Raw genomic sequence first — 25,551 nt, 5'->3', positions numbered from 1 at the left:
CAGTTTTAACTGCTTTGAACAGGCACTCACACCTGTTCAAAGCAGTTAAAACTGGTTTGAATCACTGACTGGTAACCAACTTACGATTTTACTTAAAAAAATGCTTTGTCCCAATTAATTTGCACAGCACTGTATACAGATAGAATACATATATATATATACAGTATATCTATGTGTATATATCTATTCTTTTCTAACCTGTCAGTGTGATTTTACTGTACACCGCACATGAATTGCCGGTTTTTCAAAGGACACCGGTGCATATTTCTTGCAAGCTACACTGATGGTTCGTGTGGTGTCTGATTTTTTTCTCGCAGCCATAGACTTGCATTGGCGAGACTCGGCTGATATATGCGTACAATCGCAGCATGCTGCGATTTCTCTCGCACGTAGAATACGGTCAAGAATAAAATGGTGATGGGAGCTGCCCCACAGATTAATACTGTTTCGAGTGCTATGTGATGTTTTATGGCATAACACATATTCATTTCATGTTCGGATCGCAATTCTGAGCCCGGCCAGAAGATTTCCTGACCTGAACTAATTTAGGCAGTTGGATTGTAAGCTCTACTAGGCATATGAAAAAAAATGAGTGACTAGTATCGAAGGACAGCACTGGAGAATATGTGGCCGGTAAACAATAAGTGTGATTAATGATTACAACCACTAGGTGGTGCACGAAGATCAATCAAAAAATTTGTTTATCATTGACCATCAATGCTGTTGGTTGACAATTTTGAACTTGAATTAAAAAATTTATGTGACTCAATTGTACTGTTGGAAATGTCCACAATTTTTGAAACCTTGCATGTATATGGTTTGTACAATATTTTTTTAGAATTCTGTTTGAATAAAAAGTTACCCCCAGAAATAAGAGATCACGTACACGAAAAATGGTCCGAGTGTCGTTATTATTGTGGATCCGAGTTTCACCAACGTTTGATTCATGTCTATTCACTGGATTGCAATTTCATGGACCCACAGACTTGGGTAGGCAATTTTGAACCGTGTTTCCAATGAAAAACGGACATGTCTCCGTGATTTTTTGCAAACACACGGTCCACAAAAAACAGGGACATGTGAACAGTCTCAAAAGCTTTTATGGGTCCATGTTCTAGACGTGCATTTGAGATGGACGGTGACAAACTGGAAGTTGTAAAGGACTTCAATCTTCTCTGATCAATGATCACTCAAGATGCCGCGATGGCACCGGAAATAAATATCAGAATAGCTATGGGCAAATCAACAAAAAAGTCACTGGACAAGGTCTTCAAATCAAGGAACATTTCAGTGGCTACAAAACACGGCTCATACATAGTCTGGTCTTTTCTGTAGCAACATATGGATGCGAAACCCGGACGAGAAAGAAACAAGACAGAAGAAGAATCAATGTCTTTGAAATGTGGAGATGGAGAAGGAGGTTATCAATACCGTGATTGGCAAGAACAAACAAATCAATTTTGGAACAAATCTTGAAGCAAGGATCACCAAGCTATGACATGCCTACTTTGGACACATCATACGAAGATAGCAATCACTGGAGAAGGACATCATAGTCAGAAGAATAGAAGGAACAAGGCGAAGAAGAAGACCAGCAACCCGATGGCTTGATACTATCAAGATATGACGGAGAAGATCCTGGTGGACCTATCTAGGCTTGCACAAGATCCATTGTCCTACAGAGTGTTCATCCATCAAGTCGCCATAGCTCGGGATCGAGCTGAAGTCCGTTAGTAATAAAATAGTTCTATACGTGAATTTAGGGCTTAGTTCGTGCTACCACAGGCGAAATCCAGAATAAGGGATTATTCTGATGTCCATGCCAATCGTTTCAAACACGGACTGCCAAAGCATGTGCTGTCTGCAACTTTCCCGAAACAAGCAAGACAGTTTCATATACACTGCTCAAAAAAATAAAGGGAACACTGAAACAACAGAATATAACTCCAAGTAAATCAAACTTCTGTGAAATCAAACTGTCCACTTAGGACGCAACACTGACAATCAATTTCACATGGCGTTGTACAAATGGAATAGACAACTGATGGAAATTATTGGCAATTATCAAGACACCCTCAATAAAGGAATGGTTATGCAGGTGGGGACCACAGATCACATCTCAGTACCAATGCTTTCTGGCTGATGTTTTGGTCACTTTTGAATGTTGGTTGTGCTTTCACACTCATGGTAACATGAGACGGACTCTACAACCCACACAAGTGACTCAGGTAGTGCAGCTCATCCAGGATGGCACATCAATATGAGCTGTGGCAAGGTTTGCTGTGTCTGTCAGCGTAGTGTCCAGGGGCTTCATGCGCTCCCAGGACACAAGCCAGTACACCAGGAGATGTGGAGGGGGCCGTAGGAGGGCAACAACCCAGCAGCAGGACTGATACCTCTGCCTTTGTGCAAGGAGGAATAGGAGGAGCACTGCCAGAGCCCTGTAAAATGAACTCCACATCCACAGATGTCTGAATGAGTCCATACATGGTATCTACTGAAAACAATATGTTTTGTGCTCAAATCCCCATGAATAAGTAAAAAGCCTCTCTCTTTGGCTACTTGATAAAGGAAATGGGTCCCCCCCCCAAAAAAAAGCCAACTCTCCAAAAACGTGTGCACTACAATCACCCCTAAAACATCCATAATTAAGTCACATTTTAATATCTGTATTACAGATACAAAATACCGACAATAGAAGGGCATTCAAAGAAACAGTAGCACAAATTGCTACTAAAAATACTTTTAGGTATAATAGAAAGTGTCAGAATTTTTTTATTATTATTATTAAAATAGTAAAAACATTACAATCAATACAAAACATGAACATGCAAAAAATATTGACATAACATAAGTCCGTGACGTCTTGTCACTCAGTTCATCACTAGCGCTAGTCTGGCACATAAACACAAAGATAAATGTAAAAAAAATAATAAAAAATTATTGTTCTGTCACTAGACCAACCCATCACATCATCACTTTTGGCATTATACACACTCCCCATCTCTGTACTTACATTATCTATTGTAGACCTACAGTTTTCACTATGATAGTTAAACCATTCGTGGCTTGGGTTGTTCTGGATGTAGAAGTCCATAAGATGAGCCTCAGTATACATAATATTAAGGGCAATGCTATCATAAGTAAGCATGTCATATTTGGATTAAATAGCAAAGCCACTAAAGAAGACTCAAGGTCTCCAAAAATTCATTTTTAAACAGCAGACAAAAAGGCAGCAACACTTACCCGCCCAGATCTTGAAACAAATGCACTACAGGGTGCAGCCAGCCCATATAGCAAGATGTCAGCAACACAGGTGAAAAATACCACATCAACAGCCACTCTCCACCTACCCAATCCTGGAGGGGGTGACTGCCCAGTATACAATTGCACAATAGAGGCCCGCATAGGGCGTTGTTCACACAAAGGTACCGCACAGTGTCTGGTTCACAGCCTATTAATCACGCCCCTACTTTTCGATTAGGTGGGCTGGCCAGCACACTCCCAATGCATAGCCTTGTCAACACCCCTCATGCGAGACCAGACGTGTCTGGGCTTGGCTGCACCCCGAAAAATATAGTGCAAAAAATACAAAAATAGGTATTAGTTGATATTTTGGCCAAAATACGTGAGCCCGTACCTGCGCCAAAGGTCCCCACGCTTATGGGTCCCTACACTAAACTAAATAGCAAAGCCACTAAAGAAGACTCGAGGTCTCCAAAAATTCATTTTTAAACAGCAGACAAAAAGGCAGCAACACTTACCTGCCCAGGTCTAGGAACAAATGCACTGCAGGCTATGCATTGAGAGCCAGCCCGCCTAATCAAAAAGTAGGGGCGTGACTAATAGGCTGTGAACCAGACACTGTGCAGTACCTTTGTGTGAAAAACGCCTATGCGGGCCTCTATTGTGCAATTGTATACTGGGCAGTCACCCCCTCCAGGATTGGGTAGGTGGAGAGTGGCTGTTGATCTGGTATTTTGCACCTGTGTTGCTGACATCTTGGTATATGGTCTGGCTGCACCCTGTAGTGCATTTGTTTCAAGATCTGGGCAGGTAAGTGTTGCTGCCTTTTTGTCTGATGTCATTTTTGGAACCTCCTCTGTCTCGGGGCATTGACTGAGTGTTGAAGTCTCTTTCAAAGATGACCTACATATTCATCAAAAGGTATGGCTTGCTCTTCATGAAGAAACACTTCCTGTCGCACTTAGAATGGGAACAATAGAAGTTAATGAACTGGTGCTCTTGGCCCTTCATGAGGACATCTAAATTCATGCACCTCTAAGTTTCTAGCTCGTTGGCATTCTACGGGTGTGATAAAAAGGCATGCCATTTCACTATTCGTCTTGGCCGCAAGAGACCAATATAAAGTGATTAAATTTGACAGCGCTACACTCCCAACCAACCTAACCTTCCTGTCACGACTCAAGGAAGAGCATCTCTTGAAGGGGTTGTCCACCACTAGGACAACCCCTTCTTGAACTATTGTACATGTTTGGCCCCGATAAAATACAGTATAAAAACACTATACTAATCTCCCATGCCAACGCCGTTCCAATGGTATCGGCACTCACGATCCCAGAGTTCTAGTGCGGTGGAATGACACGTGATGCCCGGCGCCCAATCAGCGCTAGCATCACTGTCTCCGTCATCGTCCCGATTGAACATGAAGAGGAAGTCAGAGATCAGCTGCAGCCCGGACTTCCTCTTCATATTCAATCTCTATGAAGGTGGAGACAATGACACCACCGCTGATTGGACACCGGGCACCACGTCTCATAACAACCGCCCCGGGACTGTGAGTTCCGACACTTGTTGAATGGTGCCATCACGGGAGGCGAGTATATATTTTTTTATTTTATCGGGACCAAACATTTAGTTCAACAAAGAGTTGTCCTAGTAGTGGACAACCCAGGAGATAGCTGTATCAATACCCACCCCCCTTAAGCTACACCCTGTTGTGACAGCAATCATCTTCATCACTGCATTCTGGATCAGCCTCACTCCCAATGCAAAAAGACTCTGTTGAAGAGTGAGACTTGGCGTCATCCATAGATCCACTCACTACCACATCCAGCGCCTTGCCCCAGCCTCCTCTCAAGAGCTAACGATGCTATGAAGGCAGTAGCATAGCTGAAGGTGGGGCAGAGGGGGCTGTTGCCCTGGGATATGTGCTCAGAGGGGGCCACCCAGGAGCTACTCCACTCTTAACTATATGATAAGCACGCTGATAACGTTAAGCCCTGCTTCCTGCACTACCGCTCCCCATTCTGTAGACCGCAGGTCACTTTAACCCTTCAGTCTACAGAACGGTAGGGTGATGCACCAGCCGAGGTTCCAGTGCATGCACAGGATGTCAGAGTCCCGGCGCGGTGACATCATCGCCCCGTGCTGGGAATGTTGCCTTGCTGGTGGACTCGTCAGGATCCTAGATTAGGTGAGCATATGATATGTTTGTTTTTTATTAAAACTTGTGGTGTGATGAGAGGCAATCAAAAAAAGGGGGACCCTCATATAGAGTGGGGATTACTGTGGGGAACCTCGAAACAGTGTGGGGAGCTATCATAGATAGTAGGAACTACTGTGGTGGGGCCTCATTGTGTGTGGGCTGTTATACAGTTGGGGACTAATGCAGGAGCCACCATACAGTGTGGGAGCTAATGTGGGGGTCATTACACAATGTGTGGACTAATGTGTGAGGCACATTACACAGTGTGCGAGCCATTATACAGCTTAGGGGCTAATGTGGGGGTGATTATACAATTTGAGAAATAAGGTGGGGGACATTATACAGTGTGGCAGCTAATGTGGGGGCCATTATACAATGTGGGAGCTAATGTGGGTGACATTATACAGTGTGGGAGCTAATGTGAAGGCATTATACGGTGTGGGAACTAATGTGGGGGCCATTATACTACTTGGGGGCTAATGTGGGGGCCATTATACAGCTTTGAAGCTAATGCGGGGGCCACTATAGAGTTTGGAAGCTAATGTGGGGACCATTATACAGTTGGGGACTAATGCAGAGGCCATTTTACTGCTTTTGGGCTAATGTTGGGGCCATTTTTCAGCTTGGGGGCCAACATGGAGGCCATTTTACAGTTTGAGGACTAATGCAGGAGTCATTATACAGTTTGGGGACTAATGCAGGGGCCATTATACAGTGTGGAAGCTAATGGGGGAGCCAAAATACAGCTTTGGAGTAGTATGAGGGCCATTATAAAGCTTGGAACGGGACTATTATACAGTGTTTGTTCTGCTGTGGGATCCATTATACAGTGTGATAGCTACTGTGGGGGACATTATACTGTGTTTTGTAGTAGCAGTGGAGTCATCATACTATGTGCAGGGAAGCTGTGAGGGTATTATATTGTGTATAGTGGAGCTGTGGGGGTATTATAATGTGTATAGTGGAGCTCTGGGCCCCCTATACTGTGTATAGAGGCGCTTTGGGCCCATTATACTGTGTACAAGGGAGCTGTGGGACCACCATAATGTGTATCAGGAAGCTGGGGGCATCATACTCTTCATAGCGAAGCTGTGGGCCCTTCATATTGTGCATAGGCGAGCGGTGGGCCCATCATACTGTAGATATGGGAGCTGTGGGCATACCACACTGAGTATAGGGGATCTGTGGGGGCATTATACTGTTTTTTTGTGGGAACTGTGGGTCTATTATACTGTGCATAGGGGCAGTGGCGTAGCAACTGTTTGTGGCGCCCAGGGCGGTCGAAAAATTTGCCGCCCCTTTGGTCGTTGATAATCCGTATGCATCCGAAAAGACCACACTACACTCAAAGATGTCTGCTGTTATTATTTCTAAATTTATAGACTTTCATCTTCTTGATGATGCTGGATGAAGACCTAATGGCTTTTTTTATAATAATTTTTAATAATGTGACAGAAAAAAAACAGAAAGTACAAATTATTTTCGAAACTTGGGTTTTGTTTTGTTTTTTTCAGGTTTTTCACTAAAAATAAAACATTCTAAGTATATAATAATATGCAATCATGTGTCCTTTTGTGAATACACTTAAAAACAGATAAAAAAAATTAGAAGGCTGGCACAAAAATGGGCATCAAAGTGGGCTATGAGGTATGGTATTGAAGGGGTTAAATGGCTTTGGGCCACTGATCTAACACCTGATATGCATACCTAGTGATGCCCCACATGAAATTCATGTCACTCCAGCCTGGCACAAATGGGTTCTGGGCATCAGAACTTTGATGCCAGTTCAGGTGTTAGATCAGTGGCCCAAAGCCATTTAACCCCTTAAATTTACAGTAGCTGTTACTTATTCACATGTGTGAAAATTGGTTCTCTGCCCACTTTGATGGCAGTTTTGATGCCCATAACCCATCTGTGCCAGGCTGGATTGACATGAACTTGATGTGTGGCATCACAAGGTATGTAAATCACGTGTCAGATCAGTGGCACAAAGCCATTTAACCCCTTCAATACCATACCTCATAGCCCACTTTGATGCCCATTTTTGTGCCAGCCTTCTAATTTTTTTTTATCTGTTTTTAAGTGTATTCACAAAAGGACACATGATTGCATATTTATTATATACTTTTATTTTTATTGAAAAACCTGAAAAAAACCAGAAAATAAAAAATAGCCGAATAAGAAACTGCCGAATAAGAAACCAACTTCAGCATCGTCAATCTCCAGGACTCAAGGCCTGAGGCTGTCAGGGACCAGGTTGACCGGGCGGTGTGTGGCAGGCCGCAGGCAGGTCACGTGTCTCCCTCGTCCTCCCCTCACAGATATCACGGGCAACCCGGCAGCGCTTCCCGCCGTCCGTCCCCCTCACTCACCGGCTCCTGTGTCCCTCTCGGGATCCGCTCTGAGTCCTGCTGCGCCGGCTCAGCACGAACACCTCCTCCAGGAGCGGACGGGTCTCTGAGTGCGCCCGCCGCCCAGCACCGGCTCAGGAGCGGACAGCAGCCGAGGCTCCAGTCCAGCAAGCCAGGTAGTAGAAGAATTTGAAAGCGCCTGCACTGTGCGCCTCCGCGGAGTCCGCGCTGTTCTCCCACAGGCCACAGAGTGACAGAGGAGAGGAATCGAATTGCTGCCGCGCCGCCCCCACACACGTGCCGCCTGGGGCGGACCGCCCCCTCCGCCCCCCCCACGCTACGCCACTGCATAGGGGTGCTGTGGACCCACTATACTGTGTATAAGGAAGCTGTGGGGGTATTATATTGTCCATATGGGAGCTGTGGGCTCATCATACTGTATATAAGGGAGCTGTGGGGACATCATACTGTATATAAGGGAGCTGTGAGCCCACCATACTGTATAAAGGGGAGCTGTAAATTGGGGGACTCAGATGTTTTGCCTCCCTAGAGCTGAATCCCTCCCTACACCTCCATATGGAGGGATCAAAACTGATTGAACCATTCAAGCAGAAGGAAGCTACTTTGCCCTCCCTTAAAGGGAACCTGACACCAGGTTTGGCCGATATGAGTTAAGACCTGATATACATCATTCTATAATGCTATATGTGCACCTCACCACCATCGCAAGATGGGAGGCGCCAGACCAAGAAAAACGACACCCCTCGGACCAGACCACCACGCAGGTGAGTATAATAAAAATTATTTTTCTACTCTTACAGGTCCATGTGGGGTCTTATATACAGCATTATAGAATATATAGAATGCTGTATTTCAGACCTGATAACTTTTTTACACTCAGCTTATGGTTTTTCTCTAGCTGCCTCCTACTCTTCCTTATTCATACTTTCATAAGGAGAGGAACTGGAGAATGTGGTATTGTCCTCCTTCTTCATCCTTCTAACATCCTCATTCAAGTCCAATTTTCTCACTTGAGCGCTAGTCTCCAGATCAGGGCTAGAGGCAACCTGAAATTGATTCCTCCCTATTGATGGTTCCCAAGTCGCCTGCACTTAGAGGGTGACTTGTTTTTGCTCTTCCTCGGACCAACGCCAACCACAGTGGAAGCAAATCCTTGGCTCTACAGCACAGGCCCCGTGACACTGTTGGAGAAAGCACAAGACCAGCAACTGAACAAATGCCACAGATCTTCAAATGTCTCCACAGAAGGACAGTGACATGATCTATATCCCCCACAAAGAGTGCCCTTCTGTGGAACTTCAGCTTCCTACAGTAGAATGCCAGGATCCTGTCCATTCCTAGATGTGCTGATTAGGGGATGTGGGTAACAGAAATGCCAGAATGTTTTAACTTTCTTATGAAAGTCTAGTCTCCCAGATCAGATGCCAAACTCATCCTGGTTCTTTTTTTTTGCACCTCCACCACTTCTCATTATGTCCATTACATGTTAAAACAGTCACTTTCTTGATTTCATTCTGAAGACATCGACCTGCTTGGCACTTCCTTCACCAGCTCCTAGTTTAACCAAAAGACCGCAAGGCGCTCCGAGCAAACAAAACTGATAAACTATTGAAGAGGTATAAGTATCTGAGTGTAGATGTTGATTGCCTTGAAATCCAAGTCCTCCACACTTTCTTTTTTAAATGCTGCCAGGCCATGCCTGTGCAAGATGCCCAAGTGAGGTAGTCGTGGACGAGCTTCTGGTCCCACTCACTTTGACATCCCACAGATATCTTGTGTCACAGTCTCGGTGTGCTGCTGTGTGTGCGGTGCATCACACTTACTTTAGGGCTGCGGGCCTCTTCTTCTGAGTACAGAAATCCCTCTTTTGGAATCAGGGCAGCAATTAATCCAGGAGACGTGAGGTTCATAAAAACAACCAAACTTTTACTTGGTGAATAGCAGTATATACAGTGGGGCAAAAAAGTATTTAGTCAGTCAGCAATAGTGCAAGTTCCACCACTTTAAAAAGATGAGAGGCGTCTGTAATTTACATCATAGGTAGACCTCAACTATGGGAGACAAACTGAGAAAAAAAATCCAGAAAATCACATTGTCTGTATTTTTTTTCATTTTATTTGCATATTATGGTGGAAAATAAGTATTTGGTCAGAAACAAAATTTCATCTCAATACTTTGTGATATATCCTTTGTTGGCAATGACAGAGGTCAAACGTTTTCTGTAAGTCTTCACAAGGTTGCCACACACTGTTGTTGGTATGTTGGCCCATTCCTCCATGCAGATCTCCTCTAGAGCAGTGATGTTTTTTGCTTTTCGCTTGGCAACACAGACTTTCAACTCCCTCCAAAGGTTTTCTATAGGGTTGAGATCTGGAGACTGGCTAGGCCACTCCAGGACCTTGAAATGCTTCTTACGAAGCCACTCCTTCGTTGCCCTGGCGGTGTGCTTTGGATCATTGTCATGTTGAAAGACCCAGCCACGTTTCATCTTCAATGCCCTTGCTGATGGAAGGAGGTTTGCACTCAAAATCTCACGATACATGGCCCCATTCATTCTTTCATGTACCCGGATCAGTCGTCCTGGCCCCTTTGCAGAGAAACAGCCCCAAAGCATGATGTTTCCACCACCATGCTTTACAGTAGGTATGGTGTTTGATGGATGCAACTCAGTATTCTTTTTCCTCCAAACACGACAAGTTGTGTTTCTACCAAACAGTTCCAGTTTGGTTTCATCAGACCATAGGACATTCTCCCAAAACTCCTCTGGATCATCCAAATGCTCTCTAGCAAACTTCAGACGGGCCCGGACATGTACAGGCTTAAGCAGTGGGACACGTCTGGCACTGCAGGATCTGAGTCCATGGTGGCGTAGTGTGTTACTTATGGTAGGCCTTGTTACATTGGTCCCAGCTCTCTGCAGTTCATTCACTAGGTCCCCCCGCGTGGTTCTGGGATTTTTGCTCACCGTTCTTGTGATCATTCTGACCCCACGGGGTGGGATTTTGCGTGGAGCACCAGATCGAGGGAGATTATCAGTGGTCTTGTATGTCTTCCATTTTCTAATTATTGCTCCCACAGTTGATTTCTTCACTCCAAGCTGGTTGGCTATTGCAGATTCAGTCTTCCCAGCCTGGTGCAGGGCTACAATTTTGTTTCTGGTGTCCTTTGACAGCTCTTTGGTCTTCACCATAGTGGAGTTTGGAGTCAGACTGTTTGAGGGTGTGCACAGGTGTCTTTTTATACTGATAACAAGTTTAAACAGGTGCCATTACTACAGGTAATGAGTGGAGGAAAGAGGAGACTCTTAAAGAAGAAGTTACAGGTCTGTGAGAGCCAGAAATCTTGATTGCTTGTTTCTGACCAAATACTTATTTTCCACCATGATATGCAAATAAAATGAAAAAAAAACAGACAATGTGATTTTCTGTTTTTTTTTTTCTCAGTTTGTCTCCCATAGTTGAGGTCTACCTATGATGTAAATTACAGACGCCTCTCATCTTTTTAAGTGGTGGAACTTGCACTATTGCTGACTGACTAAATACTTTTTTGCCCCACTGTACATGCATAGAGGATAAGGCCCAACGGGTTGTCATCTTTCCCACAGGTACCGGATACAACCTCAGCCCTTGTTCTCGGTATGGATAGAATGTCCCTCACACTGGCTTTCCTAGCCCTAGGTAGTCTTCTAAACCACTAGCATTACATCTGGATTGCAATAACTTCTGCCCAATGTAGTCTTAGTTCATTTTTCCCCTTAGCTTCACAAGCTGAGAGTGCCCCAGGACCCCGACATCCATCCATCTCGAGGTTGCCCTAGGCCATTAAATGGAATCACACGGACGGGTAATTTCGGCAATCCACTGCACCAAGTATTAGGCTTACGCTGTCCCTAGCAGCCCCTTGTCCTAGGCCCGCTGCTTCACTCACTGCTGTCCATATGCTCACTGCCCCTGTGACTTCCTGGACCTGCTGTCCAGAAATGGAAGCGATGGTTAGCTAGCTGGCCGAGCGGCAACATTCATCTAACTGCAAATTAAGTGCTCACTGCTGGGGTGTAGGGAAGGTGACCTGACGGACGGACTGACTGGTCAGGTTTCATAGGGGTTTACATTTGTCAGGCAGGATGTCAGTTATGACAGAAGGGAAAACAGCTAGGAAAGTGTAGGTAACGTGCAGTACCTGGAATTGACATTAGAGGGCAGGGAGGAGTGTGAGCATAGGACTTGACATCAGCTTAGGGCTAAGAAACCGTTGGTCATGGGGGGCAGAGTTACAGGGAACCGGGAAAGCTATAAATTTGACAGGAGGGTTCCAGAAGATTCCAGTCCCCAGGGGGAGCTCAAGTGACGAGGAGACTGTGACAGTTGGTGCACTGTGAGGAAAACCCAACCAGGGGGACTGAGGAGAAAGGAAGTCAGGGGGGTGGTCCTGACATGAAGTACCGCAGTACAGACGAGGCCCCGGGGAAACACATACCGAGTTGAAGACGATACCTGACCAGAAAAATTACTGTTGGCGTATGGGCCTAAGGCGGCCACAGTGACCGAGCTGACAGGAACGTTGTTAAGCGAAAAGGGACGGTACTGTATTTACGTCCCTGGTGATAAGTACGGTGTGTGTGTAACGGGGCCTGGACACGGAGGGCCGTGAAGAGAATTTGCGGTGTATCGTCAGGGCCGTCAGTCGGACGGCGGGAAATAAACTTGGACCTGTTGCACCCAAAATATGCCTCCATCTTTTGTCTGTGCGTCACTGCGTGGCATACAGAGGGACCACCCCCCCACCCCCCAGCCCGGCCTACCGACTCTACAGGCGAATAGAGGCAGATTGAATAATTGGACTAGGTGAACTATTTTGTCTCTTGGAAACAACAGCCTTAACCCTTGTTGACTCAGCAGGCTCTGTGAGCCCCAGCAATATTCAATGCCTCTTCCACCACAGTGCATTGACATCACCACTATTCCTGTTATCCACCCACCGCTCCTGTATTTATACCAACAGTCCCATCCTTATTCCCCTCATTCACACATATACTCAAACTCCTACCATCCAACCCATTATATCATGCATTCCCACTCCCATCATTGACTCTAGACTTTCTAAGGCTTTTAGCAGTGACACTACATCAACATGGAGAAGATGTCCCAGCACCGGTCATCTCACTGGCTTCACACGACACCTGTTGCACCTCTTGCTGAACAAACCCCTCCAAAAGGGGAACAGCCATCAGCACCAGTGCCCCAGGATTGGACACCCATTGATCTGTCTCTGCCATCTTAAATTTCCTCTCCCTGCTCCTACTCTCTGGGTCCTCTTTAAAGCATAAGTTAGTGACACTAATGGGGCTAATACCTTATGGTAACTTTTCAGGTGGCCAAGAGCACATAGTGAGGAACAATGACCAGTCTCAACTCCTGCACTGTTGTCTTCATGTCTTTTTTTCATTTTCTTCCCTCCAGGAATGCCATCAGGTAGGTTACCCCCAAAAGAGAGGTCCTCATTGGAGACTCGAGCTAGTATATCTGAGCCATAAGTAATCCATGCAAAATGTTGCTCTCCTTATCACTACTTCTGAAGAAGACCGTAAAAAACGTTCCAGATGGAGACTCGCAGATATTCTCTTCCCTTCTTGTCATGATGTCCAGCCTCATTTTCCACCACAACCTAGGCTATCTGTGCAATTTCAGAGAGCCTTATGTTTTCTGCTTCTCTTTAAAGAGCACACTACCCTCCAGGAAGAAGGTCCTCCGCTGTACCAGAGTGTTCCTCCCATCCCTCAGTTTCTGTACTTGGGCTTTGAACTTCTGGCTTCTGCTTCTTGGAGGCTCAGTCTATCATTAGATTGGTACAGCAAAGTAGCTCCTGAATCTACTTCAAACTCTCCCGGCATCTTAAAAAATACAGAGGTTACTGAAGATCCTGCAGCCAACTGTGGTAATTACCTCCCTGGACATCCACTCACCCTAGGTTTTACATCTGTGACCTCTTTGCTTTGCAGCCTCAGGAACTTCATCTCTCACTCCAGTCAACTCTCCATATGGGCCAAAGGTGGAAATGAGGGCACGTCACTGTTACTTAGGCAACATCTCCTTACCCGTGGCCAAATGGTGAAATCATGGGTAGTTGCTGGCTTTCTTTGCTCCCTGCTACCCTGAACCAGAGAGCAGGGCACTGGGACTTCATCCAGGTGGAAGTCCAAGATCACCTTCCTCCTGAAAAGAAAGAGATCTCTGGTCTGTGACAAGTATTTTTCCTTCTCACTAGATTCTTTGCAGGAGCAACAAGAGACACAGCTATGAAAGTAAAAAGTCAGGACCCACAAAGCACTGTTGTTTATGGTGTATAGTTGGAGTGCTCATGCTGACCCCAGTCTGCCACCAAAAGTACATAGGAGGCCATGTGAGAATCCGAACTCAGCTCTTTTCCTGTACTTTTACAAGCTGAGTGTGCCCCTGGCCCCCGACGTCCATCTCGAGGTTGCCCTTGGACATTAGATGGAAAAACACGGATGGGTATTTGCAACAATCCACTGCCCTCAATATTAAGCTCACGTCCCTAGCAGCCAAAAGTCCTGCAGCTTACTCACTACTGTCTTCACATTGACTTGACTGACTTTTCTCTTCCTGGCTCTATCCCTAAGACTCAGATGATGATCCCCCTCCCAACTGGGCTGGCCACTTTAGTTAACCCTGTCCCAGCTAACTGCAGCCCCATGGGGCATTATACCTTTACCACATACAAATACATTTCATCCTTGAGTGTCAGGGAGTAATCCATTATCTTCCACCACTGTTACAGATGCAGAACCTGTGGTCAACCTATTGCCTAGAGATCAATGGGGAACACAACTCTGTGGATCTCCTGGACCTTTCAATGAGCAGAATCCCTCCGCAATCCTGGAGAATTCCGAAAATATGTCACTATGGTCTATTGCATGCTGCCAACGTCCTTTATGTGATGGATCTCCACAGCATTGCCGATCAGATGCCAGCTGTGTTATACAGCCAGCATTCAGCAAGGATCACATCTAGCTCCGATCATTGCTGTTCAGCCATTTAGATGCCACTGTCAATCACTGACAGTGACATTTAAAGGGAATCTATCATCTGATTCAAGCAGCCCAAAGCATGAGAAGCATAAATTAAGAGTCCGGCTCCACGATCGCATACAAGGATATTATTTTCTGAAACGCGCCAGTATTTCATTGGAGGAATACATTAAAGATCAGATCAGAGACCAGACTAGTGCGGTGCCGCCCCCAGCTGGATCTGCCCAGTCCGTGAGTCCTGTCAATCACCTGGAGCGGCGCTAGACTGCAGGTTCAGGTACCCAAAAGGGCAATAAAATAATAAATCAATAATAAAAAAAAAATAAAAATAAAAAAAAGTTAAATAATAAATAAGCCTATTCGAGATCATCATAACAAACAGATCTATTAAAATATCAAATTAATTTATCGGTGCAGGGAAAAGCTGCCAAGAGAAAAAAAAAAAAAGAAAAACTAAAGCGCAAAAGTGAAAAATGTCCCAGTAATGAACCTGAAGTATCACTACAGTCACTACAGAAACAATTGTTTCCCATAGCAGCCTAGACTGGTGGTTGCTATGGGAGACAGTATTACCTGTGATGCAGCTCAGTGAGATGCCGTATCTAGGCGGCCGTCCTGGCCCCGCCCCTAGGTCACTCTCCAGTCGTCACCGCCCTATCACAGCCGCCGCACACACGACACCTGTCACTCATGTGATTACCCTGGACAGGGTTTGAGGAAAAGGCGTGGTCGCCCTGTCAGTTGTTCGATGACGGCACTGCAAGATGGCGTCTGCCGGGGAGGAGGAGGAAGATGGAGCGGAGAGAAACGGACATGCAAGTGAGTTAACGGGAGCAGCAGCGTTGTCCCAGGCGGCCGCCGATGAGCAGTAATGTGGCGGCGCCTGTGTGTGCGGGGAGCGGCTGTCATGTAGCTCCGGGGTCTGATTCCTCTGTGCTGCTGTGTGTCCGGCATGTCCTGCTGCCACATTGTACTCTGGGCTCCGACAGGGGGCAAGTGCCTCACCCTAATGATAGCGACTGCATCAAGTGGGCGACCACCATTGTGCCCCCAAGTGACTAACTGCTGCAGTGCCCCCCCATACCGGGGACCTTCTCCCCCCGCAGTGCCCCCCCCCCATACCGGGGACCTTCTCCCCCCCGCAGTGCCCCCCCCCCATACCGGGGACCTTCTCCCCCCGCAGTGCCCCCCCCCCCATACCGGGGACCTTCTCCCCCCGCAGTGCCCCCCCCCCCCATACCGGGGACCTTCTCCCCCCCGCAGTGCCCCCCCCCCCCATACCGGGGACCTTCTCCCCCCGCAGTGCCCCCCCCCCCCCCATACCGGGGACCTTCTCCCCCCGCAGTGCCCCCCCCCCCCCTATACCGGGGACCTTCTCCCCCCCGCAGTGCCCCCCCCCCCCCCATACCGGGGACCTTCTCCCCCCGCAGTGCTCCCCCCCCCCCCATACCGGGGACCTTCTCCCCCCCGCAGTGCCCCCCCCCCCCCATACCGGGGACCTTCTCCCCCCGCAGTGCTCCCCCCCCCCCCATACCGGGGACCTTCTCCCCCCGCAGTGCTCCCCCCCCCCCCCCATACTGGGGACCTTCTCCCCCCCGCAGTGCCCCCCCCCCCATACCGGGGACCTTCTCCCCCCCGCAGTGCCCCCCCCCCCATACCGGGGACCTTCTCCCCCCCGCAGTGCCCCCCCCCCCCATACCGGGGACCTTCTCCCCCCCGCAGTGCCCCCCCCCCCCATACCGGGGACCTTCTCCCCCCCGCAGTGCCCCCCCCCCCATACCGGGGACCTTCTCCCCCCCGCAGTGCCCCCCCCCCCATACCGGGGACCTTCTCCCCCCGCAGTGCCCCCCCCCCCCCCCATACCGGGGACCTTCTCCCCCCGCAGTGCCCCCCCCCCCATACCGGGGACCTTCTCCCCCCCCGCAGTGCCCCCCCCCCCCCCATACCGGGGACCTTCTCCCTCGCAGTGCCCCCCCCCCCCATACCGGGGGCCTTCTCCCCCCGCACGCAGTGCCCCCCCCATACCGGGGACCTTCTCCCCCCCCGCAGTGCCCCCCCCCCCCCATACCGGGGACCTTCTCCCTCGCAGTGCCCCCCCCCCCCCATACCGGGGGCCACCACTTTAAGGAACACCACACCACAATGCCCGTACTGCCCTGGTTAGTGCCCCAGCAGCAGTGATCCCCTCTGTGCCCCTCTTATAAGTGACCCCCATCTCAGCAGTCGCTACAGTGCCCCTATAATGTCTGGTCAGCCCTCTATAACGTAAGCCGCAGTGTCCCCCATAATTCCTGACCTGTGATCGCATACCCCAAAAGTTCCGTCACTGTAACCCCCCGTAAGAGTGGCAAATTGGAGCCCCCATTACTGACGTTTACCCCCATAGAGCTATATGTCACGTCTGCGACCCGCCATTCACCAGTTTATAGCTGTGATTTTTGCGGTCAATCCTGTCGCCTGGTCGCAGCACTTATATTGATGCTTATAGAAAAGTTGCAGCGGGGTGAATACTTCTGCATCTGTCACTGTGTGATTGTGATATGTCGGGGGTCTCCGCCCTCCGGCGCGAGCAGATTACGGTCGGGTCGGCTTTGCTCACTGATTGCGATGAGGATAACAGCAGGATTCGGGAGAGTGCAGTCTTCTGTCATTGTGCAATTTGTCCGCTAGGTGGCGCCATCCTAGAGGGGATCCATCATTCTTATTAGTATATGTTATCACCTATCCACTAAATTGATGGAGATCCAACTGCTGGGGCACCCAAGGATTTTGGCCCGAGCAGAGTGCCACCATTGCTCCATTCATTCTCTGAGACCACCAGGGGCTCTGTACTTGGCTGCCTCGGCAGTCCCATGGAGAAGGATTGGAGGAGTGGTTGCATGTCCGCTCCATTCCAATTCTAATAGTTGGACCCCACTGATCTAGAAGTCGTCACATAGCCTGTGAACTTTTGCCGCTGGTATACCCCTTTGAGAGGCATGCGCTGTTTAATAAATTTGGAATAAGGAGCAAAATATTAAATGTGCCAAATCTTGCAACCGGGCTTAGAGTGAATGATAAACCGGGCTTGGTTAAAAATTGCCCATCTGAATGCCACCAATTAGGGTCTTCTGATTCCTCAGGAGCTCCCCCGCACCCCAGTCCTGTCTCTATAGTGGAAGCTACTGCTTCCATTAAAGGGTTAAATCAGGTGACCGCCATTGGATAACCATGCACCCGCTCCAGGGTATGTAGCACAGAACATCTGCGGGGGACTTGACGTAACACCCTTTAATGACTGTCGTAAAAAGGAAATATTGGCTGATAATTCGGGGGTTAATGCTCTGGCGCGCACTGGGTAGCTTGGAATAGTAGGGTTCACGGCTGACATACCGCCACATGGTGCTAGGAAAGCATCGGCACCTCCAGAACAGGTGCGGACCGGACAAGGTATGTGCCGCCATCGCTCGTTGCCTGTCGTTGGCTGAGACCCGCTCAGCCCAGATCCAGAGACGAGATTACAGCGGATGAATCAGTGTGATGTAGCAGAGCCGGGAATGACGCCACCATGTCCGCAGCTCCAAGGCTGAATCCCACAGTTTCACAACCGCAGAGATATCCTTCCTGGGAAGCGTCGGGCTTCTCCTTGGACTTTGGCCATTCTGCAGGATGTTGGGGGGTCAGCTGTTGTTAGTGCCACCTGTCAGGGCATGCTGGGGGTTGTAGTTGCACAGCGGTTGACCAAGAGTGTGTAAAGGTTACCTTGATGGCAGATGTCGGCAGAGAGAAGATTCGGGCATATTGGATTTTTGCTTGTGATGGGTAGATGATGGGGGGGTCGACAGGTGGTTGATAGGTCACATATTGATGACCTACCCATTGGATGCCCAACAAACCCGACCTATCGACTGTGTATCGCTCTGACGTCTGACAGCTGAACACTAAAGAGTAGGATCTGATCTGCAGGACCCGGCAGCGACTGCTACACTCTGAATGGAGTTGTGCAGATCTGTCTACGTGTTTATATACGGTGTCCACCGGATATCGTGATGGCTGATCGGTGGGTTTCTTGGAAATCCTATATTGATGTGGATAGGATGTCGGTATGCTGTGACCGGACAACCCCTTAAGGATTAGACATCACTTTAGGATTGAAGTGAGAATTCTAGCACTGGTTTCGCATTGTGTCACCTTTATTGCAGCATCAGACCCATTTACGGAAAGGGGGACGTATGGCGGCATCAGCGCTGTGGCTCCCCCGTTCTCAGGACCGGGCAGACCCCTGTTGTACCTGTAATGTCAGAGCTATCTCTATAAGGGTGAGGAAGCGTGATTGTGACGTGCACGCTCGCCCGTAATACCGCAGTGGTGTAATCATCACCTCTCGCTGCTTCATATGTGGCATCACCCTCTTCGCGGTGGCGCAGGTGTCGGATATCCGCACGCGGTCACCCGATCCGCCATCTTCGGTTCCAGCCTTGTATACAATATTCATCATCACTCTTCTGAGAAAATGGCTGGAGACGTGGAGCGGGACGGAGCGGCCGCCGCAGACATGGAGCTTCAGGCTGGTAAATGATGTTGGGGTGCTTCACGGAGGCGACCTGGTCCGGGGGGCTCTGATCACAAAGAGATTTATGCAGTTTCCTATTTGCTCTATTGATTTTGTAACTGCAGATTTTTTTTTTGCCGCAAAGTCGGTGATTTCGCCCAGTTACCTGCAAAGCGGATGAGTCTGCTTCTTGCATGAATAGATGCATGAAATCTGCCGCGTGTGCATGAAGCCTGAGCGAGGACTCGCTTGTGACCGCATTGCCAGAATTTTCTGATATTTCGGAATTTGTCGTTGCATTGATCAGCGCGGCGTTATTGATCACTCCCATCCTCTCATTGTCACTGGTCTTATGACTACAAAGAGCCTCCTGTCCCATCCCCCTCCCATGGAGCGAGCGGCCGGCCCATCACACCACCCCTGACCCTCTGATCATTGGCTGCCACTGACCCTTCACACTCACCACCAGCATGGAGCAGTCAGTCCTCCCGGTGTCTGCAGATCGTCACTGTAAGTAGCCGTGTACCCCTGCGTCACCTCCTCTGCCATATTATATCTACTCCTTCTCTTAGATCGGGGCCTTTTTATTTATTTATTTTTTTTTACATTTTTTGGTAAATTTGCTTTCTGGGTGTATATTATATGCAGATTTCTCATAGAGCGGCTCCGTTACCTGGAGATCATTGGACGCTTGGGACCCTTGGGCCATAACTGCTTTTGCCATTCTGGTTTTTATAGTATTTTTTTTTTTTTTTAATGGAAAAGCTGACCCCCATTGACATCAACGAGGTACAGAGAAATATTCCGTAAAATGGCGCATTGCTCTGAAAATATCCAGATTGCCGGGTCCTGCGCACGTGACGATCTGTCAGCCCCTACACTAATGCCCGGCGGACACCTCTGCCGTGACCCCGTGACGTGTCTGTACATGTCCTGTACTATATTACGGTACCTAAAAAATAAAACCTAAGGCATGTAGGATCGCAGCCGCCTAAAGTGCGGAGTCGCCACATTTTCGCACTAGAGAAAAAAACAAAAGTATTAAAAGGAAAAAAAAGGCAGATTGTTCTTTTGTGCCAAAAAATAAGGATATGTTCACAATTTTTTTTTTTTTTTTTAAATCCTCTGAGTCTCCTGTTAATTTCAATGGGAGATCCGCAGAAACAAACTACATCTTTGCTTATTCCTTATGATTTTTCGGTGAGGTATTTAGTCCAGACGCGTTTTTTTTTCTAAGCCGCTTTTCACAGTTTCACCTTTTAGATTTTAAAGTCCAGTTCATTGAAGAACGCCCTTTTAAAAGAAAAGTGACATTGCTTTTTTTTTTTTTTTTTCCCCGCGGTGCAATATTTAGCTTCCAGCTGTTTTTATTGTGGATCTTAAAAGTTCAAAAGTTCACATCACAAAACTCTGAACATGTCCTTAGCGTATCCTCACCTGACCCTGGTACCAGTGTGACAGTGGGAAGGTTTTCTCTGATGCCGCCTTAGTCTTACGGTATGTTTACACGGGGCGGCTACAGATCGACAGTACTTCTGTAAAGAAAACCACACGTTTTTCTACTGCTTCATTTTTTTTTTTTTTTTCGATTGCAGAAATGTCACAGAAATCTTTGCAACAAATCTGCCAGTTATGAATGTACCCGAAATCTCCTGCCGATTTCTTGCCTGATCCCCACACATCACGGAGTCACATTATAGTTTGTTTTTTTTTTTGTTTTTTTTTTCCCTTTTGCAGTATCCATTTCTTTTGCAGCCGTTTTGAGCGGATTCATTTGCAGGCTTCTTATCTAATAGGACCACATCGTATTACAAGATGAGTTACAGGGATGCGGAGGGGGCATGGAAACAATCTGCATCAGGGCGCCCTGGCAACCTGATATCCGCTGCTAGTGACAGCAGTAGTGATTGTGCGGGACGATTACTATACTATGAATTGCTGCCTGTTTTATTAGGACTGTTATGTGGGCAGCTCACATGGATAGATCAGGGAGGGTACATGGTAAGGGTGCAATAATGTATAAAACAGTGCCCAGCCATCATCAGTTGCACTCAGTTACACCTCTAAGCATTGAGAGCATCGAGGTGTAGCTTCCGGACCTGCACGTGTGAAGGAGGCACCTCCGGACTCACACACTCCTCACTTGCACCTGCTGACCTGCATGCGTGAAGGAGGCACCTCCGGATTCACACACTCCTCACTTGCACCTGCTGACCTGCATGCGTGAAGGAGGCACCTCCAGATTCACACACTCCTCACTTGCACCTGCTGACCTGCATGCGTGAAGGAGGCACCTCCGGATTCACACACTCCTCACTTGCACCTGCTGACCTGCATGCGTGAAGGAGGCACCTCCGGATTCACACACTCCTCACTTGCACCTGCTGACCTGCATGCGTGAAGGAGGCACCTCCGGATTCACACACTACTCACTTGCACCTGCTGACCTGCATGCGTGAAGGAGGCACTTCCGGACTCACTTGCACCTGCTGACCTGCATGCGTGAAGGAGGCACTTCCGGACTCACTTGCACCTGCTGACCTGCATGCGTGAAGGAGGCACTTCCGGACTCACTTGCACCTGCTGACCTGCATGCGTGAAGGAGGCACTTCCGGACTCACTTGCACCTGCTGACCTGCATGCGTGAAGGAGGCACTTCCGGACTCACTTGCACCTGCTGACCTGCATGCGTGAAGGAGGCACCTCCGGACTCACTTGCACCTGCTGACCTGCATGCGTGAAGGAAGCACTTCCGGACTCACTTGCACCTGCTGACCTGCATGCGTGAAGGAGGCACTTCCGGACTCTCTTGCACCTGCTGACCTGCATGCGTGAAGGAGGCACTTCCGGACTCACACACTCCTCACTTGCACCTGCTGACCTGCATGCATGAAGGAGGCACTTCCGGACTCACTTGCACCTGCTGACCTGCATGCGTGAAGGAGGCACCTCCGGACTCACACACTCCTCACTTGCACCTGCTGACCTGCATGCGTGAAGGAGGCACTTCCAGACTCACTTGCACCTGCTGACCTGCATGCGTGAAGGAGGCGTCTCCAGACTTGAGTACTTGTCGTTGGCCCCTCTGGAATTGCATGCATGAAGGAGGCGTCTCCAGACTCACCCTCGTTGATAGCACTTCTAGACCCGCTTGCGTGAAAGAGGCGCCTCCAGACTCGCGCACTCAGTACTGCCACCCGCGTGCACGAAGAAGGTGCCTCTGGACTAGCTAACTCATCAATGGCACCTCGAGACTCGCTTGCGTGAAGGAAGCGCCTCTGAATTTGCACATTGCTGGCGAACTTGAATCCATTTGCGTCAAGAAGGCACCTCCCGACTCGCGCATTGTCACTTGCACCTCCGAACTCGCATGCGTGAAGGAGCTGCCTCCAGACTTGTGCACTCGTCGTCGGCATCTCCAGACTCACAAAATGAAAAAGGCACCTTTGGACTTACGCACTTGACGTTTGTGCTTCCAGACCCTTTTGCGTGAAGGAGCCGCCTCTGGACTAGCCCCCTCGTTGCTGGCACCTCCAGACTCACACTTGTCACTGGCACTTGCAGACCCACATATGAAGTAGGCTCCTCCAGACTCACGCGCTTGTCACTGCCACCTGCAAACCTGCTTTTGTGAAGGAGGCGCCTGTGGACTCAAACACCCATCACTGTCCCCATGGAACCATGCTTGTTCTGTCCGCTTTTTTCCTGGATAGAGCAGAGACACACTATAGTCTTATGATAGCATTTGAAGGTGTTCACATGTAGGAGACTTGGCCATTTTTTGATCTCCTAGGGTCAAATTTGTCAATGTAATAATTCGAACAGCTTCCAGTTTTCAAGTTTGTTCAATAGAATAAACTTGGGAAATCTTCTTTTGCACAAAAAAAACCCTGAAGAGAAAAACTGATATAAAGGACAAACACTACTGAAAATCTGATTCTCGCGGACCAGAAAAATATAGGACATCTGAATGAACCCTAACTCACCATTGACACTGCTTCAGTGGTCCCACCAGTCCTACATTGATGACATCACATATATAGTCCATGTGGCCGCCGCTAGTCCATACTATGGAAATCCTGAAAACATGATCTGTTGGTGGCTTTTGAGGACCAAAGTTGAGGAACACTGGTCTAACACGAATAGGTGGCTTTGGTCTTAATGGTTAGTCTATTGTGACCCTATGTATTGATTAGTCATCTTGTCTTGTGTTCCATTATTTCAGATCCATCATGAGAACTGTTGTTGTTCTTGTTTTTATGCTGTTCATATCATCTTGCCAAGCGATCCCGTGCTGTTATTCCATCTACTGATTCATGGGCTCGGGTTATTCTCTAAGCTCGCACGTGTTTCGCCCATATGGTCTTTGTGTACAGAGGGCACCCCTGTTGTCCTGCTCGTTTCGTGGGACAGCTGGAAACGGGAATGTGTTGATAGTCAAAAATGTCTTGTTCCGGGAGTAGGGGAAGTTCTGTTCGGTCTCGAGGCTTCCTAGTAACAAGGTTTAATGTCCTGCCAGAGAATGTGTGGTAGAGACAGAGGTCGCGCTACATATTTTTCAGAGGAGTAAAAATACTCCTCCCAATATTTGAGCAGTAGTTTTCACCGCGGAGGAGTACGCAATTTGTATGAATTAAAATTGGTCAGTGAGCCCCTCTCCTCCCCGCAGTATACTGCGCCCCTCTCCTCCTCCTCCTCCCCGCAGTATACTGCGCCCCTCTCCTCCTCCTCCCCGCAGTATACTGCGCCCCTCTCCTCCTCCTCCTCCCCGCAGTATACTGCGCCCCTCTCCTCCTCCTCCTCCCCGCAGTATACTGCGCCCCTCTCCTCCTCCTCCTCCTCCCCGCAGTATACTGCGCCCCTCTCCTCCTCCTCCTCCCCGCAGTATACTGCGCCCCTCTCCTCCTCCTCCTCCTCCCCGCAGTATACTGCGCCCCTCTCCTCCTCCTCCTCCTCCCCGCAGTATACTGCGCCCCTCTCCTCCTCCTCCCCGCAGTATACTGCGCCCCTCTCCTCCTCCTCCTCCCCGCAGTATACTGCGCCCCTCTCCTCCTCCTCCTCCCCGCAGTATACTGCGCCCCTCTCCTCCTCCTCCTCCCCGCAGTATACTGCGCCCCTCTCCTCCTCCTCCCCCCCGCAGTATACTGCGCCCCTCTCCTCCTCCTCCTCCTCCCCCCCGCAGTATACTGCGCCCCTCTTCTCCTCCTCCTCCTCCCCCCCGCAGTATACTGCGCCCCTCTCCTCCTCCTCCTCCTCCCCCCCGCAGTATACTGCGCCCCTCTCCTCCTCCTCCTCCTCCCCCCGCAGTATACTGCGCCCCTCTCCTCCTCCTCCTCCCCCCCGCAGTATACTGCGCCCCTCTCCTCCTCCTCCTCCCCCCCGCAGTATACTGCGCCCCTCTCCTCCTCCTCCTCCCCCCCGCAGTATACTGCGCCCCTCTCCTCCTCCTCCTCCTCCCCGCAGTATACTGCGCCCCTCTCCTCCTCCTCCTCCCCGCAGTATACTGCGCCCCTCTCCTCCTCCTCCTCCTCCCCGCAGTATACTGCGCCCCTCTCCTCCTCCTCCTCCCCGCAGCATACTGCGCCCCTCTCCTCCTCCTCCTCCTCCCCGCAGTATACTGCGCCCCTCTCCTCCTCCTCCTCCTCCCCGCAGTATACTGCGCCCCTCTCCTCCTCCTCCTCCTCCCCGCAGTATACTGCGCCCCTCTCCTCCTCCTCCTCCTCCCCGCAGTATACTGCGCCCCTCTCCTCCTCCTCCTCCTCCTCCCCGCAGTATACTGCGCCCCTCTCCTCCTCCCCGCAGTATACTGCGCCCCTCTCCTCCTCCTCCTCCTCCTCCCCGCAGTATACTGCGCCCCTCTCCTCCTCCCCGCAGTATACTGCGCCCCTCTCCTCCTCCTCCTCCTCCCCGCAGTATACTGTGCCCCTCTCCTCCTCCTCCTCCTCCCCGCAGCATACTGCGCCCCTCTCCTCCTCCTCCTCCTCCTCCCCGCAGTATACTGCGCCCCTCTCCTCCTCCTCCTCCTCCCCGCAGTATACTGCGCCCCTCTCCTCCTCCTCCTCCTCCCCGCAGTATACTGCGCCCCTCTCCTCCTCCTCCTCCCCCCCGCAGTATACTGCGCCCCTCTCCCATCTGTTCCTATCTCTGCTGG

The 25,551-nt window shown here is 49.3% G+C and overlaps 1 protein-coding gene and 1 long non-coding RNA gene across 3 annotated transcripts in view; one reads left to right on the top strand and one right to left on the bottom strand.

Annotated features, from left to right (window-relative positions):
- LOC141085416 (uncharacterized) overlaps positions 1-15,545 on the bottom strand; it is a 213,887-nt gene extending 198,342 nt beyond the window's left edge. The window contains exon 1 of the long non-coding RNA XR_012231293.1: positions 15,443-15,545. This is a non-coding gene — a long non-coding RNA (uncharacterized lncRNA). The remainder of the gene's footprint in view (positions 1-15,442) is intronic.
- LIPE (lipase E, hormone sensitive type) overlaps positions 15,533-25,551 on the top strand; it is a 35,601-nt gene continuing 25,582 nt past the window's right edge. Inside the window, exon 1 of one of the 2 annotated variants that reach the window (XM_073570763.1) lies at positions 15,533-15,688. In XM_073570763.1, coding sequence (XP_073426864.1) covers positions 15,634-15,688 — 55 coding nt within the window. In that variant the 5' untranslated portion in view covers positions 15,533-15,633. The remainder of the gene's footprint in view (positions 15,689-25,551) is intronic. The other variant, XM_073570764.1, reaches the window with a different exon arrangement.

Source organism: Dendrobates tinctorius, unplaced genomic scaffold (assembly GCF_039654945.1).
Source record: "Dendrobates tinctorius isolate UK_male_01 unplaced genomic scaffold, ASM3965494v1 ptg000028l, whole genome shotgun sequence".
Classification (NCBI taxonomy): Eukaryota; Metazoa; Chordata; class Amphibia; order Anura; family Dendrobatidae; genus Dendrobates; species Dendrobates tinctorius.
Note: the sequence above shows the minus strand (reverse complement) of the source record. Positions and strands in the feature narration are given on the sequence as shown.